This window comes from Callithrix jacchus, chromosome 20, assembly GCF_049354715.1.
Source record: "Callithrix jacchus isolate 240 chromosome 20, calJac240_pri, whole genome shotgun sequence".
Lineage (NCBI taxonomy): Eukaryota > Metazoa > Chordata > Mammalia > Primates > Cebidae > Callithrix > Callithrix jacchus.
The window spans coordinates 30,784,058-30,799,430 of record NC_133521.1 but is presented as its reverse complement, the minus strand read 5'-3'; the positions used below and the strand labels follow the sequence as shown (position 1 = coordinate 30,799,430).

The 15,373-nt window shown below is 40.6% G+C and overlaps 1 protein-coding gene across 24 annotated transcripts in view; it reads right to left on the bottom strand.

The window, feature by feature from the left end:
* The window catches only part of HYDIN (HYDIN axonemal central pair apparatus protein), a 516,394-nt gene that overhangs the window by 313,998 nt on the left and 187,023 nt on the right, over nt 1-15,373 (bottom strand). For 23 of the 24 annotated variants that reach the window (XR_008478211.2, XR_013530165.1, XR_013530166.1 and 20 more), the window contains one exon: nt 3,406-3,505. Coding sequence is in view for 19 of the 24 variants with exons in the window: in XM_078357699.1 (XP_078213825.1) it covers nt 3,406-3,505 (100 nt within the window). In the remaining 5 variants the exon portion in view is untranslated. Of the gene's footprint in view, nt 1-3,405; nt 3,506-8,530; nt 8,596-9,402; nt 9,422-15,373 lie in introns of those variants that run through there. The other variant, XM_035282179.3, reaches the window with a different exon arrangement.

The following is a 15,373-nucleotide window of genomic DNA, read 5'->3' as shown; positions in this document are numbered from 1 at the left end:
ATTTTCTTGGTGCTAGCAGCATAAGATATACTGGATGAGTCCTGTATATATATATATACACACACATATACATCAGTTTCAAAATAGATACCAATATATCAATTACAAAAACAGGCAAAACTGTACTCTTTTGCTTAGGGATGAATATGAAGGTGGTAAAATTATACATGATAGCAAGAAAACAACTATCATGAAAGTCGAGGTGATGGTTATATTGAGGAAAGGTGAGGGAAACATCATCAGGAGAGGACACACACCTCAGGGAGAATGCAGGGTAGTACAGGCTTGGGCCAGGCAGCTCATCTTTCTGCACATTCTTAGACCGCCTGAGCCTCTTTTACACAGAAAAAAAAGTGACTGCATAAATATGGGCTGAAAACAGCAGGGTGTAGCAGAATAGGGGAATTTTTGCACTTGAAGGATGCAAATGATGTACATTCTTGCTGACAGTGCAGTCTTATACTTTTCCCCCATCCCCCGCCAGGTTTAAAACAAACACAGGAACCTGGGTTTCCTGGGAAACCAAGACATAAAACAGCAGAGGTAAGTAGCTTAGCACTAGCTACCATCAACATGAAAGCCATTTTTGCATTCTTATATACACATGAATGGGCATGGATCAGAAGGCATTGGAAGGAACCCATGAACGCATGAAAGACAAACAGCTGACATTACAGGCAATTCAGAGAACATAGATTTATTTTTTTAAGAAATGAAAGTTCAGATGATTATCCTCAGCTCAATGAGAAGAAGTTGCATCCATAAAAGAACACTTAGTTATGAAACAGGAGTAGAGAACAAAAGAGGTCTCGAAAATTAAAAACATTGTGGAAATGAACAATCGCTAGGAAGGATTCAGAAAAAAACTGAGTTGAGTCTCTTGCAAAGCAATTGGCAAATGCTTACCACGTTCAGTGCTTGACCTTGACTGCAAAAAAGTAAACATTCCAAGTTTTTGAGTAACACCCGCTTGTACGTCAGCAAGAAAGTTCCAAAATGGAAGATGCCCTGAAACCAATGTCGCAAAATGCTTTCTTGAACGTGCTCAAGACAGGCAAGGAAAGTTTCAACTGCAAAGGGAAACAATTCAAGTCCAAGAGTAACTTGGGTTTGTTGTTGTCTGTATAAAAGGGAAAACTGCCATTTGAATAGCAGTAATGTACCAAATGGACTATTTAAGCTCAGGGCGGTGGCTCTGCACACCAGGAATGATGCTGCATGTGCTGGCCACAGGTCTGCTGGTGGCTGCGCAGAGCCACAGCTACACAGCACACTCCTGCCATCTTTCCTGATTCATGAACATCAGTGTTTCTCTAGGCATAGCTTTGAATTATATTTAGTGTCGTTTCTTAGTAGGGTTGGATAATTAAAATCTTGTTCTTTGACAAAAAATGATCAATCGTCCAGATCTAACACTGGATTCATAGGTTTTCCAGAAGAATAAAATGGAAAAATGGAGGAAAGAATATCAACGAAACAACATTTCTCAGAGCTGAGGTGATGTGAGTCATCAGACGCCAATGGCCCACAGAAAGCTGAGGAAGATGAATAAGAAACAACCCACTCCCAGACACGACTTCATCGCATTTCAGACCCCAAATACGAAAAGAAGACCCCCGAAAGCATCCAGAGATAAAGAACAGGCTGCCTAGAAAGGAAAGGACATTAAATGACCTCAGCCTTTGGAATTTTTCCAATCAAGAAGTCACAAGTTCTCCAGTGTTCTGGGGAGAAATGACTTTGAACCTGGGAACCTATAGTCAGTCAAACTACTAGGTGAGTATGAAGACAAAATTAGGTATTTTCAGCAATTCAAGGATCAAAGTGTCCACTTCCATATTTTATATACATACATTTTATATATATAATTTCCAAGGAAGTTACCTGAGCAAACTGAGAATGAAAAGGTATGACTGAACACATAGAAATATACATTTTTAAAAACTTCTGGATAACAAGTGTTTGTTCAGGAGGTGACTGATCTGAATTAAAATAAGAAGTTGATAGGCTGAGAAGTGTCTTCAAAGAGAAGAGAACAAATTCTGACATTAGACAGCAATGAAGAAATAAAGAATTAGAAACCATGGGGGGAGATCAAAAGCTGTACAGAGAGTTATGAAGTAAACTAAAATGAGGCATAATTGTGAGTAACTGGTAAATTGGTAAAGAAAGAGTATACTTGATACAGGCCTTAGGGACATTCTTCGAGTGACTGAACAAACTAGATAAAATGTAATCCCAGAATCCAATTGGCCCTTCGGTGTGTAATATTTATGTAAGAAGAAGACTTAACAATGGTTATCAATAATGATTATGTAAAAGTGGAACAGCTCACGGAGGCTGGGGGAGAAGGCGAGTGGACTGTTCAGGGGTAACCTAGTTACAGGCACCAATATCCTTACACATCAAGAGACTATGTAAAGTTGATGGAACAAAAAAATACTAATTACATTCCAATTTCAAAGTGTTTGGCTTCACCTTCTTCTCCAAGTTTGTATCTCCTTCCTCCAATAGTGAGAAATACTGTCAGCACCCCCATCAGCCTCAATGGATTTACTTTTTTGCTTAATTCCCTGTATGTATCAAATCTTCTGGTGTCATCATCAGGTTGCCACCCCACCTGTACACCCTCCTGGTTGCTCTGGCCTCTGCCAGGCTGCCTTTCCATCCCCTTTGGCATTATTTTGGTAAAACTTAAGAAAAAAATTAGTAATCAAATACTATAAAAGGAACAAAAAAATGAGCTTGTGGGAATTTGTTGCAAGCAACATTCTTACTGATCTAAAAGTCATGGTCCCTGATACGGTTAGGCTTTGTGTCCCCACCCAAATCTCATCTTGAATTGTAATCCCCATAATTCCAACATGTCAGGGGAGAGACCAGGTAGAGGTAATAGAATAATGGTGGCAGTTTTCCCATGCTGTTTTTGTGATAGTGAGTTCATGAGAGCTGATGGTTTTATAAGGGGCTCTTTCCCACTTTGCTCAGCACTTCTTCCTCCTGTTGCCTTGTGAAGAAGGTGCATTGCTTCCTCTTCACCTTTCACCACGATTGTACATTTCCTGAGGTCTCCCCAGCCAGGCTGAATTGTGAGTCAATTAAATCTCTTTCAATTATCAATTGCACAGTTTCTGGCAGTTCTCAGCAGTATGAAAATGGACTAATACAGTTCCCATTTCTCCCACATACTGCCACAACTGTAAAGCACTTTAAAGTTCAATCTCTTCTAGAAAGAAGTGAGGGGGCATGGCTTGGCTCCGTAATTCCCCTAATTGATATTGTGCACTGCTCATGGCTTCATCACACATGCACATGCACATGTGTGCACACACACATACTCAGGCACCACACTTCATGCTCTGGGCACTTGGTAACCTGAGTTTACTACTTGGCGGAGGTCACTACCTGAAATGTCGCAGTAAATGGTCTGTTGATAGAGCTTGGCTTCTAGTGGGTTAAAGTACACGGTGATTTCAGCTGATGAATTGGGCCAGACATCACCTTCCTGAAAAACATGATAGAATCATTAGAAAACAATAGGACAAAAGAAAGACACTCCTTTTAAGTGTTACTGCATTATAACTCCATGAAATTTTTTTTCACAAAATTGTATATATTAAAATATACAACATATTTTGATATACATTTGCATAGTGAAATGATTACTGCAGTCAAGGAAATTAACATATCCATCTCCTCACATAGTTAACTTGTAGGTGTGTGGTGGGAGCACGTGGTCTGTCTACTCTCTTACCAAGCGCCCAGCATATCATACATTATCATTAACTATAGTCATCATGCGCTATATTAGGTCTCCAGAACTTATAACTAAAGTTTGTACCCTTTGACCAACACTCCCCATGCGCCTATGCCTTGTAACCACCAATATCTTACCAAACTGTTTCTATGAGTTTGACTTTTTTTTTTTTCAAGATTTCACAAACATATAAGTGAGATCATGTGATATTTGTCTTTCTGTGTCTGGCTTATTTCATTTAGCACAATGTCCTCCAGTTTCATCAATGTTGTCATGAGTGACAGGAACTCCTTCTTAGTAAGGCTGAATAATATTAAATTGTATGTATACACTTCTTTATTCATTCATCTGTCAATGGACACTTAGGTTGCTTCCATAGCTTGGCCATTGTGAATAATGCTGCAGTGAACATGGAGGTGCAGAGACGTCTCTGAGATCCTGATTTCATTTCCTTTGGGCATACACCAGATGCGGGATTGCTGGATCCCATGACACTTCTATTTTTGATTTTTTGAGGAATCTCTATACTGTTTTCCATAACGTCTATACTAATCTACATTTCCACCAACAATGTACAAGGGTTCAATTCCAGGAAACTTAAAAAGGAACATTTTTCTAACAAATACAAGAAAGCATTCTTTCATCCAGCAGATAGTGAACATATACTTCTTGGTAACTTATGAGGTGGTACAAGTTGGAAACAAACTTCAAAGATAACTTTAGTGAATTTATGAATACATAGTGAGTTACTAAGGGAAACTAGGATGTATAAGACATTTTGAAATGTATATTCAGTGACTATTCACTGCCCAATGTGTTCCCAGTACCAAGGCTTCATAGAAGCAGAAAGGTGTGGGCCATGACTGCAGGGAACTCATACCTAAGTGGGATGATAAACATATGTACAAACATTTTACAGTATATGTGGGAAGTGCTATGTCTATATAAATAAAGTCCAGCGGGGTCACAAAGGAAGAAGTACTTGACTTCCATGTTCCTGACTTTTGAGGTGACAGCATAAGGAAACATTCTTATTCTACAAAAACATAGCCATGGTCCGAGGTAGAACAATGACTTGGTCAAACCCTGCTTCTGCGCCTGTGTGGTATTTCTCCCTTTGATCTGAACCACCCAAAACTCATAATGATGAAACCAAGTTTTAAAATGATAATGCAAAATGCAATCTATTAGAATCTCCTTGTTAGGTATTCTTTGATTAAATTTTTTTAACTATGTAATCTTCAGTCTATTAGCTTCTCAAGGCTGTAAAAGGAGATGCTGATGGCACTTGCCTCAAAGGATTTCCTAAGGTCTGACAAAGTCATGCAGGTCAAATGCATTCCCCCTTGCTTAGGCAGAACTCAGTAAATAACTAATTACTATGATGGATGTTATTTTTGTGCTACTCAGAAGGACTAAGATGAAAGTATTGAAAAGTGGAAAAGGCATATGGTTTTCATGTGATTTTTGTAAATAGGGCTAAATGAGCATAAATGATCAACACATCCAAAAATCTATAAACAGTCCCACCAGCTAAATAGAAAACTAAGGAAAGGCAACTTGATAAATAATTAGGCTCCAGCTCCAGACAGTCCCTGGTGCATTCTCTATTTGCAGTCTGGCTAGAAATGAACATACTTCTGGAATAAAGAATTTAGAAAATAACAAAAGGACTTAAAAATGCAGATATCAAACAAGAGGGGGAAAATAAAAATCTAGAACCAATTTGGGTTTATTTATTAATACAATCAGTCTGATTAGTACGCTTTGCAGGCAGTGTCTCTCCTGACTTCAGAATGACGGTGGCACAGGGCTTAACGTAGTAAAGGAGAGGGCTGTGACTATCAGGCAGGTATGACACCTCGGGCCATGGCTATGTTTTTATAGAATAAGAATGTTTCCTTATGCTGTCACCTCAAAAGTCAGGAGCGTGGAAGTCAAGTACTTCTTCCTCTGTGACCCCACTGGACTTTATTTATATAGACATAGCACTCCCCACATATATTTTAAAATGTTTGTACACATGTTTACCATCCTACTAAGGTATGAGTTCCCTGCAGTCATGGCCCACACCTTTCTGCTTCTATGAAGCCCTGGTACTGGGAACACATTGGGCAGATAGTGAGTAGGTACTGAATATACATTTTTAAATGTCTTATACAGCCTAGTTTCCTTTAGATCTTACATCCCCAGATCAGCCCAGAGATGGCTTACTCTGGTTTGGTTAGGAGTAGAACAGCAACTACCCTCATGGAGACTTCATTCTTCATGGCTCTTAGTAGGTACTCAATAAATATTTGTTGAATCAGCAACAAACATTTCCTGAATCAATATCACAGATGAATAGGCGTCTGCTAATGACTGCACAATACTTTGCACATTGTGTAGTCATTAGCAGACACCTATTCATCTTTGCAATCTACTTCTACCATTTTCTCTTCATCCAAAACCTCCAAAGTCATACAACTGTAGAGTCCAAAGAGACCTATGAGATAATATGGGGAAGAGAGAAGTTCTGAACACTCTAATTCATTGAGGCATTTCACTGTGGCATATTTCCAAATCTTGAAATAAATATCTGTTCTCTTCTCATAAATGATGCATGCCTGGCCCCTTTTGATTGGTAGGAGTTTTAGTGATATGGAGTGTTGGAAACACTCATGGCTAGACTCAATGGTAAGGCCAGGCAGATGAGGCAGCTCAGCCAATCAATGGTGTATCAGTAGGTATCTCATCTCAGGACTACCGAAATTCTGGGCTTCTTACTCACCCATGACACACACGTATTCACTTGGTGGGTTTAGACTCTGCTGTTTGGAGAATGGACACAGCTAAACTGCTCCTACACAAATTGACTGACCAAAGGGCCAGGGACCATCTTGCATCCTGAGAGAACCCAGGCTAGAGAATTCTCACCAGAATTGTAGGAAGTGGCCCCCACTGGAAATCACATAAGCTCAGTACATGTGGGCAAGGGTCTTATGGTTTGGAGTGGACTGGAAAGCTTTCAAAAGCATGATCCCAGCAAGAGAATCCAGGGCCATGTGCAGAAGAGGGTAACACACTTCAGTTCTCTCTCAGAAGCACTCTTGGACTGCCATCATCAAAGAGGTCTGATTAGCAAAACTGGTGGGATGGGAGTGTGTGGTGACAGATACACTTCACAGAGGTGACTGGAATTTCCCCAGAAGAGGGAACATTGACAATTGACATTCAGATGTGATTGATGAGAGCTCATCTGATCCAGATGCTCTCGGGAGATGGAGAAGCCCTTCTGCTTGGTGAGAAGACAAGTGCAAGGAAATCTGAGTCCATAGGTTCAGACCGAGCAAATGGAGCTGTGGGCTCAGTGCTTACTTATTGTTGGCTGCAGCTGTCTTATTCTGCCTGTGACATATACTTGTAACTTGCAGCCTTCGCCGAGCCAGAGCTATAAAGTGAGGACAAACCCTATTTATTCTAAAACCCTCTCCGGGGCTTGGAGCAGGTACCCCGTATTAAAAAGGTTGTGTGTATCTGAAAACAGCATGCTTATTTGATTTCCTCTCACAGAGGGATGCTTTCAATGTTAGGTCATTTGAAGGAGTTAGGAACATACAGAATATTTCTATTTTTCAGTTGGGATTCAAGTAAAAGAGAAAGAACTTCTATTCCCTTATAGCAAAATCTCAATATAGCATTTTCTAGCAAATTGGAGTGCAAACCTTGGAAATAGGTGATAAGCCTCAACTTTAGACCCCACCTTCCAGTTTCACGTCTTTGAAAGATTTCATATGACTTCTCCAACACTTCTGAAATTAACTTCCATGTCATTTACATCTCCGAAAAAAAAATCCTTCTTTCTTTATTACTCAGTTCTAACATTTCTGAAAATCAAAACATCCAGAAATTTCTCTTCTGGCTCTGACATCAATATCCCTTCTTCCCGGTTCTACAAAACCTGCCTCATCACATAGATCTGGGTCCCCCATTCTGCGAGCCTTCTACACACGACCCCTCTCCCATGACTGCCCATTTTCCTGCTCCAAATGAGAAGTTGAATACACAGGATTCAATTTGTAAATGACTGTGACCTTGCTGGTTGAAAATAATTGTCAAAATGGCCTTCAGTTATATTGTAATTATATTCTTTCTTGGTCTTAATGTTTTTCCTTCAGATCCGTAATGAGTAAAGTAATTGCATTTTACTTATTAATAAAATGACCTGCTAGAAAAAATCAACTTTAAATTTTGAAGCCTAAAGCTAATTCCCATATTGAGATTTTTACCCAATTTATTAAGTATCTCTGGATGTGGAACTTTATGCTTCCTTCTGGAGCAAGAATAAACAACCAAGTGACTCGATGGCCACAGTTCTGAGACTTTCTGAAAGCTGTCTATGAACAAACAGCACTGGTTTGTGACAGATGACAAATATGATCACGAGAAACGTGTCATTTAAAAGTGTTCACCTTTAAAAAATTTTATCAAAAATATGTAAAGGGGCTTAAAAAAAACTCCCTTGAAAATCCTTAAACAAAAATCTTTTATAAAAATGGCTTTCCTTTCCCTCTCTCTTATTAACCCTCTACCTCCTTCCCTTTGTTTCTCCCTCACTTCTCCTTTGAAAGACTATTTCTTACAAATCTTGTTAAAAAAAAAAAAAAACCCAAAGTGCAAGAACAGAAAGTTATATACACATTTAACTTACCTGGTTTATCTGAAAAGTAATTTACAATGACTCAGCTTTTACATTTATCAATTAAAATAGTTGCATTCTATTTCCCAACTTACATTTGGAAGAGTGATCTACATGTTTGCCCATTCAAGTGCTGTAATTACCAGTCATCCTCTGTAATCTGACAAGAGACAAGTGTGTTTCACTACAATCACAATATGTATAACCACCCACTGAGCGCTCCTGTCCCCCTACTGTGTTAAGTGCTTATACACATTAACTAGTTCAATCATTACCACCTTGGGACGTAGTATTATCACTTTAAAGATGAGAAAATCTAGGCAAAAAGAAGTATCTTATCCAAAGCCAGGCCAATAGTAAGTGGCAGAGCTAAGATCTGTAGTATTTTTTTCCCTAGCTTCCCTAAACCCACTGTAATTATAAAAAGAGTCAGGCCTCACCCTTTCCACAACATTATAAAAAAGGCCAGAAGAAATTGAAAAATACTGCAACTCAAGCAGGCTTCATAAGACCTGGTGTGCCTGTCTGCTAAACACAGCATGACACCCTGCGTGTTCGTATCCTTCCAGCCACTTCTGGAAGGTGACTCAGGGGAGGTTCTTTTGGATGGCAAAGTGAACGTTCATATGTTGCAGTCTTGAGAAATGCACGGTAGAGCTGTATGAAGCTATCCTGGTGTGGTGAAGGTCACCATCCAGCCAGCGCAGAGCAGGGGGGTGAATAATGACATCAAGAGTAATTATAATAGGTGATGAATTCCACCCTGTTTCACCCAAATGGAAATGTTCTTGACTATATAAACAAATATTTTCAGCTGCCTTATAGTTTTTCTTAAAATATTAGAAAAATATCAACATAAAGAATTTCTCTTGGGAAATGAAAGCATGCTCTAAAAGCCACATTTCTATCAAAGAATAAGAAAAAAGAATCACAGATTATAGCTTCTATAATCTGTTCCATTACCCACAATTGCTCATCTAGATTCTTCCAGATCAATAAGAGAAATCATGGCCCTCTGTAACGTCACCCAGGGCAGACAGCAGTTGTCTTAAAGAGAAACAGAAAAATAAATAGAAGCTAAAAAATTGAAGCTAAACTCTCCTAGTTATCATTGAGAGAAAAGTTCAAATTGACACATAACAGGCAAGGGGATTTTTCTGCTTCATTATTTTCCTGGAACAAGAAACTATGAATCAAGTAAAGTTATGATTCTCAAAAATAATGACCATAAAAGTTTCAAAGACAGTGCTCTAAGATTTCACCTCTGTCAGAGGAAGCTTCACAAAAGGTGTATTCCATCTTGATCTCACTTCCAACCCAAATACAGTGAAAAGTCCACTTAGAACCATAGGTTCTGTAGAGCGGAGGTAGTTGTGTGTGATGTTCATACCTTTCTCTGGGGAGAACAGAACTGTGTCTTGTCTAGCAAGGAAGGCTGTTAACTTATTTAATGAGCCCTGAGGAACCATGCTGTTTCTAAGGCTTCCCCAGGCCTCCTGCTACCTATACTGGTTCTGCAATACAGCAGCGAATGTACCAGAACAATTGGGAAAAGTGTGGCTGGGCACAAGGGACTGAAAGGCCGAGGAATGGGAAAACCACACTGATGGGGAAGCTGTGACTTGTCAAGGACAGTTTGCGCTCAGCAGATCCCTGTCCTTCCTTCTCCTTTCTGGTTTCCATTTCCAAAGAGTCAGCTTCCACATGTTTGCAATGTGACTCAAGGCTATAACGGTAGGAGAAGTGGAAGGAGTGTGGAGTGAAAAGCTGGGTCTTTCTTCTTTGGTAGCCATCTGGGCTTCCACCCAACCTGGTTCTGCTGAGCTCACATGCTATGCCCACTTGGGAAAAATAAAGTAAACTAAATTTGAGCTGTGCTCTCAAAGTCTGAATTGCTGGAACAGCACGTTTTCTGCAGGCTTAGATGACGACGAAGCATGGTTTACTATTACTTATATGGTAATAAAGAAATTATCAAGTTTCTCTCTCTTTTTAAGGCTTAGTTAAATTAGGCTTAAGCTTCCCTAGGGATACCAGATGAAGTTTTCTTTAATAGAGGAGATACTTGCTAACAGAAGCAGAAATGTTCCTCTGCTCACTGATGTCCACCAATCACTAAGACCAGTTTAGGTAAATACCTTTAAATTATCAGACTTTTCTTTTTGAGAAAATATCAAGCATTCGGTATTCAGAAAATTGGTGACCTAAGCCAGCAGCATCGGGGTTCAGAAACAAGGCCAGCACATTTGTGCTGCCATTTCTCAGAGGACTCCTCGATGCCCATGGAAAGCAAAAGCTTAATTCTCTCTTTCTGCCCTATGATATTCTTTGGCCTCTCAATTCTCAGGACTGTTTTTTGTCTTTTAATCTCTCTCTCTTTCACGGTATCCAAGGGACACAAGCAGATAAAATAACAGAATAAGACTGTCAAAATTCTGTAAAGCCAGAGCCTTTCCAATACAAATAGGATATTACATTTCTGAAAGTAGCCAGTTCTACTTGATTTTCTGGAAGGCACAAAACATGCATAATAGAACTTCAATTTTGCAGTTCTTTTCCAAAGGTGGAAAAACCCATTTGGGAGCAGGTGGCTTGAGAATGATCAGTATTCTACAGAACCCAGTACCTTCCTTAGGCAAGGAATAATGGAAAAATGTAGACTAACGAGAAACTTGACATAACAATGATAACATGCTCCATGCTTTAATGACCAGAAAAACAATTCTTTGGATGCTTCAAAAATGCAAACAAACTATCAAGTACTGGGCTCTTTTCTACCTGTGGCCACTCTTTGATATGGTTTGGCTGTGTCCCCAACCAAATCTCAACTTGAATTGTGCTCCCATAACTCCCACATGTTGTGGGAGGGACCCAATGGGAGATAATTGAATCATGGGGGTGGTTTCCCCCCTACTGTTCTCATGATAGTGAATAAGTCTCATGAGATCTGATGGTTTTATAAAGGGAAACCCCTTTCACTTGGTTCTCATTCTTTGTCTGCCAACATGTAAGACATGCCTTTCACTTTCTGGTATGATTATGAGGCCTCCCCAGCCACGTGGAACTAACTGTGAGTCCATTAAACCTCTTTCCTTTATAAATTACCCAGTCTCAGGTATGTCTTTATCAGCAGCCTGAGAACAGACTAATGTACTCTGGGTCCATACTCCCTTTCTCCACCAATGAACACTTTTGGGGTCTCTCAAAAGACAAATTCCCGCCTCTGAGCCCAGGAGCAGCCACCAGCCTCCCTCTGTTCAGATCACAAGGAAGAGAGGGAAGCAAGCAGGCCTGGTACTGTGCAGTGACATCAATGCCCAGGATGCCCAAGACTAACTCCTCAAGGCTTGATCAATGGATCCTACGGCCTCATTAAATGATGAACATGACAATGAGGTGACAGAAGGGAAGCAACCTGTGGCCATGTGGTTGGCAGGTGGAAGGGAAGAGGAAGGAAATGCAGTTCTAGAGTTTAGAGTCTGGCATTCTTATAGCATTGAATCAAACTGCTTCTTACATGATACTATTCACGAAATTTTATTTAAATTCAAACCAGTCACTACCTCTTGGCAACTTAGGGACGGGGCTAATCTCCTGATCTTGAAACTCCTTGCTTTAAATTGAAAAAGCCTCAGAAACAAGAACAATGCTTCTATAAAATACTCGATAGGCAGGGAATACAACTAGGGCTAAACTAACCTTTTGTTTTCCCTGATGTATCTGAAGAAGCGAGATGGAGAGGTAGAGGTCTGAGAAAGTAAGCATATGTTTCTTATTTCTTTCCAGACCTTGAGGTAATAGTTTTAGTTTTTCTTTTTAAGTTTACCTCTTTTGAACACAATGGCTTTCCTCAGTGGTCAGAAGCTGAAGACTCCATCAGAAAGCAAGGTGGTCTCTAAGCCTCTTCATCACCCTTTTCTTTTCTGTTCATTTTTTGAGCAGGGTATCAATTAGAGACTGCTTCTTAGATTAGCAGGAAACACTGCTTGGTTCCAGTCATCTCTGTTTCTACTGTGAACTCAACTCACATCAACAAACTAATTAAAAGGAATCACACCTAAGAAATAACCAATCACTGAGGCATAACTCCACTGTCAGAAATTAAGTAGTAGCCACTTAGCACAAATGACCTGATAGTGAGCAAGATTCAGAAGAGACGCTTCAGAAACAAATGGCGCTGAACCATGTGTGTTCGGTGCAGACAGAGATACAAGCCATGACAGGCTCTCAGCTGGCCAGCGCTCCTCCTGATGCCTTCTTTGCGAAGTCACAGCTTCCCCTCTCTCGCAGAGCCTCTAAATGTGGGTGCCTGGAGACCCTCTTCAGCCCTCTGTCATTTTCCTTTTTGCTCTGCTGTTAGAGTTTCCATCTGCTTTTCATGGCTTCAGTGAAGATCTCCACAGAACACTCACAAATCTTGCTTCTGGTATTGAATTCCCTCCCATAAATTTTAGTCCTAGATTTGCAAAACGTTTGGAATATCTATAGTCATCTTAAATTCAACATGTTCAGAGCCAAACTCATCATCATTTGTTGATTTGCATTTGTTCATGCATTCATTCATTCATTCATTCATTCACTGGCACTGGGCACAAATGACGAAAAGGACCTCCCTGACTTCAAGAAGCTCAGAGTCTGATCTTAAATTGGAGTCAGAATTTGTAGATCAAAAAGGATGTGACTTACCTGCAATACCCTGTTTGTGTACAAGTCAACTGAAGCCAAGGGAGATCATAGGGCTTAAGGGCATACTGCTATTGGCAAAGCTAGCAGTTAAACTCAGGACTCCTGACTTGTGCATTTCCATCAAAGAATCATAATTCTCCCAATTTCCTCAGTACAGCTTTGGAGGAACACAAATGAGATTCCTCAGTGTCTCACCTAACCATCAACAGCCAGTCAATCAAAAAGCACTTCAGTGTCTTCCTTTTGACCATCTCCCATTTCTGCCATTTCCTTAATTTCTGACCACCTGGGCTGTTCCAGGTCAGCATCACCCTCATACATCACCTGACCCTGCCTGTGGAGATGGTCAGTCTCCCTGACCCTTACTGCACTGGGCATTTCCGCTACCTGACCTGCACCACTTATCTCATCCTCTGTCTCCAGTTCAACTCACATGTGGCTCCCAGGACAATCCTTCTAAAGCCCTGTAAACACATCATGCTCCAAACATGCAGTGAGTCTCAGATACCCTCAGCACCATTTATCAAACTGGGATCCACAAAACATGGATCCCAGTGGATGCTCTGTGGAGTCGGGGGTCTGTGGTCATAGGAAAATGCTGCTTGCACTCCATTGCTTGGAGAGTCACCTGCTTTTGAACCAGTATTTCCCAAGCTTATTTGACCACAGAACTCCCCCTTTGCAAGGAATGCACATGACCACCCCCCAGACCCAGTGTTTCTGCAAAAGTGTGGTGGGAGATGGCAGCCTACAGTCTTTTAAGTACAGTGAGTTGGTCAGGTAGCTCAAGTTTCTTCTATTCTCCTTCCCTAATGGTATGTTTTTACAATTTTCCCAATTGGAAACATCCTCCAACATCACTTGAAGTCAAGGTTCATGTACGGAAAGAAGGTTGGAGACGTGTGTCAAGGATGAAACTTCTGTCATGTCAGACAACTATCCAGGGCTCAAGTGAGCAAAGGGATCTCAACTTATAATGGGTTAGATCACGATTAGGACCAAAATTGTAAATAGGTCAAGCCCAGAGACATGGAAAAGATCAGGAAGGAATCATTGGTGCACGCAGGCAAGTGCTGGAGCTGGGCTGAGGAAGGGAAGAGCAGTCAGTCGTGGTAATCTTAGATGTACTGCTAAGATTCTTCTTATGGTCCAAGACTCTTCTCAGTTGGACTGGAGATCTAGGCTGATGACTGCTCCTCCTGGGGATGGGCAGCCCTGGACCATAACATGGAGGTCAGGAGGAGGCTGGGGGTTAGGCCACAGGTGAGTCCTGCAACATGGAGGTCAGGAGGAGGCTGGGGGTAGGCCACAGGTGAGTCCTGCAACATGGAGGTCAGGAGGAGGCTGGGGGTTAGGCCACAGGTGAGTCCTGCAACATGGAGGTCAGGAGGAGGCTGGGGGTAGGCCACAGGTGAGTCCTGCAACATGGAGGTCAGAAGGAGGCTGGGGGTAGGCCACAGGTGAGTCCTGCAACATGGCGGTCAGGAGGAGGCTGAGGGTTAGGCCACAGTTGAGTCCCGCCCATTTCTATTTCAGAAGTAGGAAGAATGGAATTACCTCAGTTATCTTTCTTTGTTTTTGTAATTTTCCCATTTGGAAACATTCTCCATCTCCTTTTCCACTTAATTAAATCTTACCCTTCCTCCAATATTCAGTTCAGATCTCTCTTCTAAAAATTCTTTCCCAGCTCCCTCATCTGAGCATTTATTTTCCTGAATCAGAAAACCAAAACCTCAACAGTTAAAAGCACTCTTGGCTTGCATTTGTGCCAAGAAGCCTGGGAAATGGTAGAATTTTCCCATTAAATACCTTTAAAACTAATGTATAAGGTAAGATTTTAGTACATTCACAAACAAGAACTGCATTTATACGAAACTTTCAGGAACTATAGTTTTTAAGTAAGGAGATTTAACACCAGTAAGCAATTCATTATAGCTGATACTGAGCTCTGGTGTTTGACCAGAATAACTTTGGAAAAACTAGGAAAGTTTCATGCCTTCATTTTCACTTTGCAAAAATTGTCAACCAGCGAATGAATACTATTATGAGAAGAAAGACTGAATAGTGCAGAAGGAAAATAAAATCATGATAGATTCCATAAAGACCATTTATATTGTAAGAGAATATTTCCATCTTTCTATTTCTAGCATTCCCACCCCCAACAATACAAATAAAATTAGTCTCATTTGCTTAAAAATTATCATTTTGGTATAATTTCTGTGTATTTCTGAAACATTTTTCTTCCTAAGGGA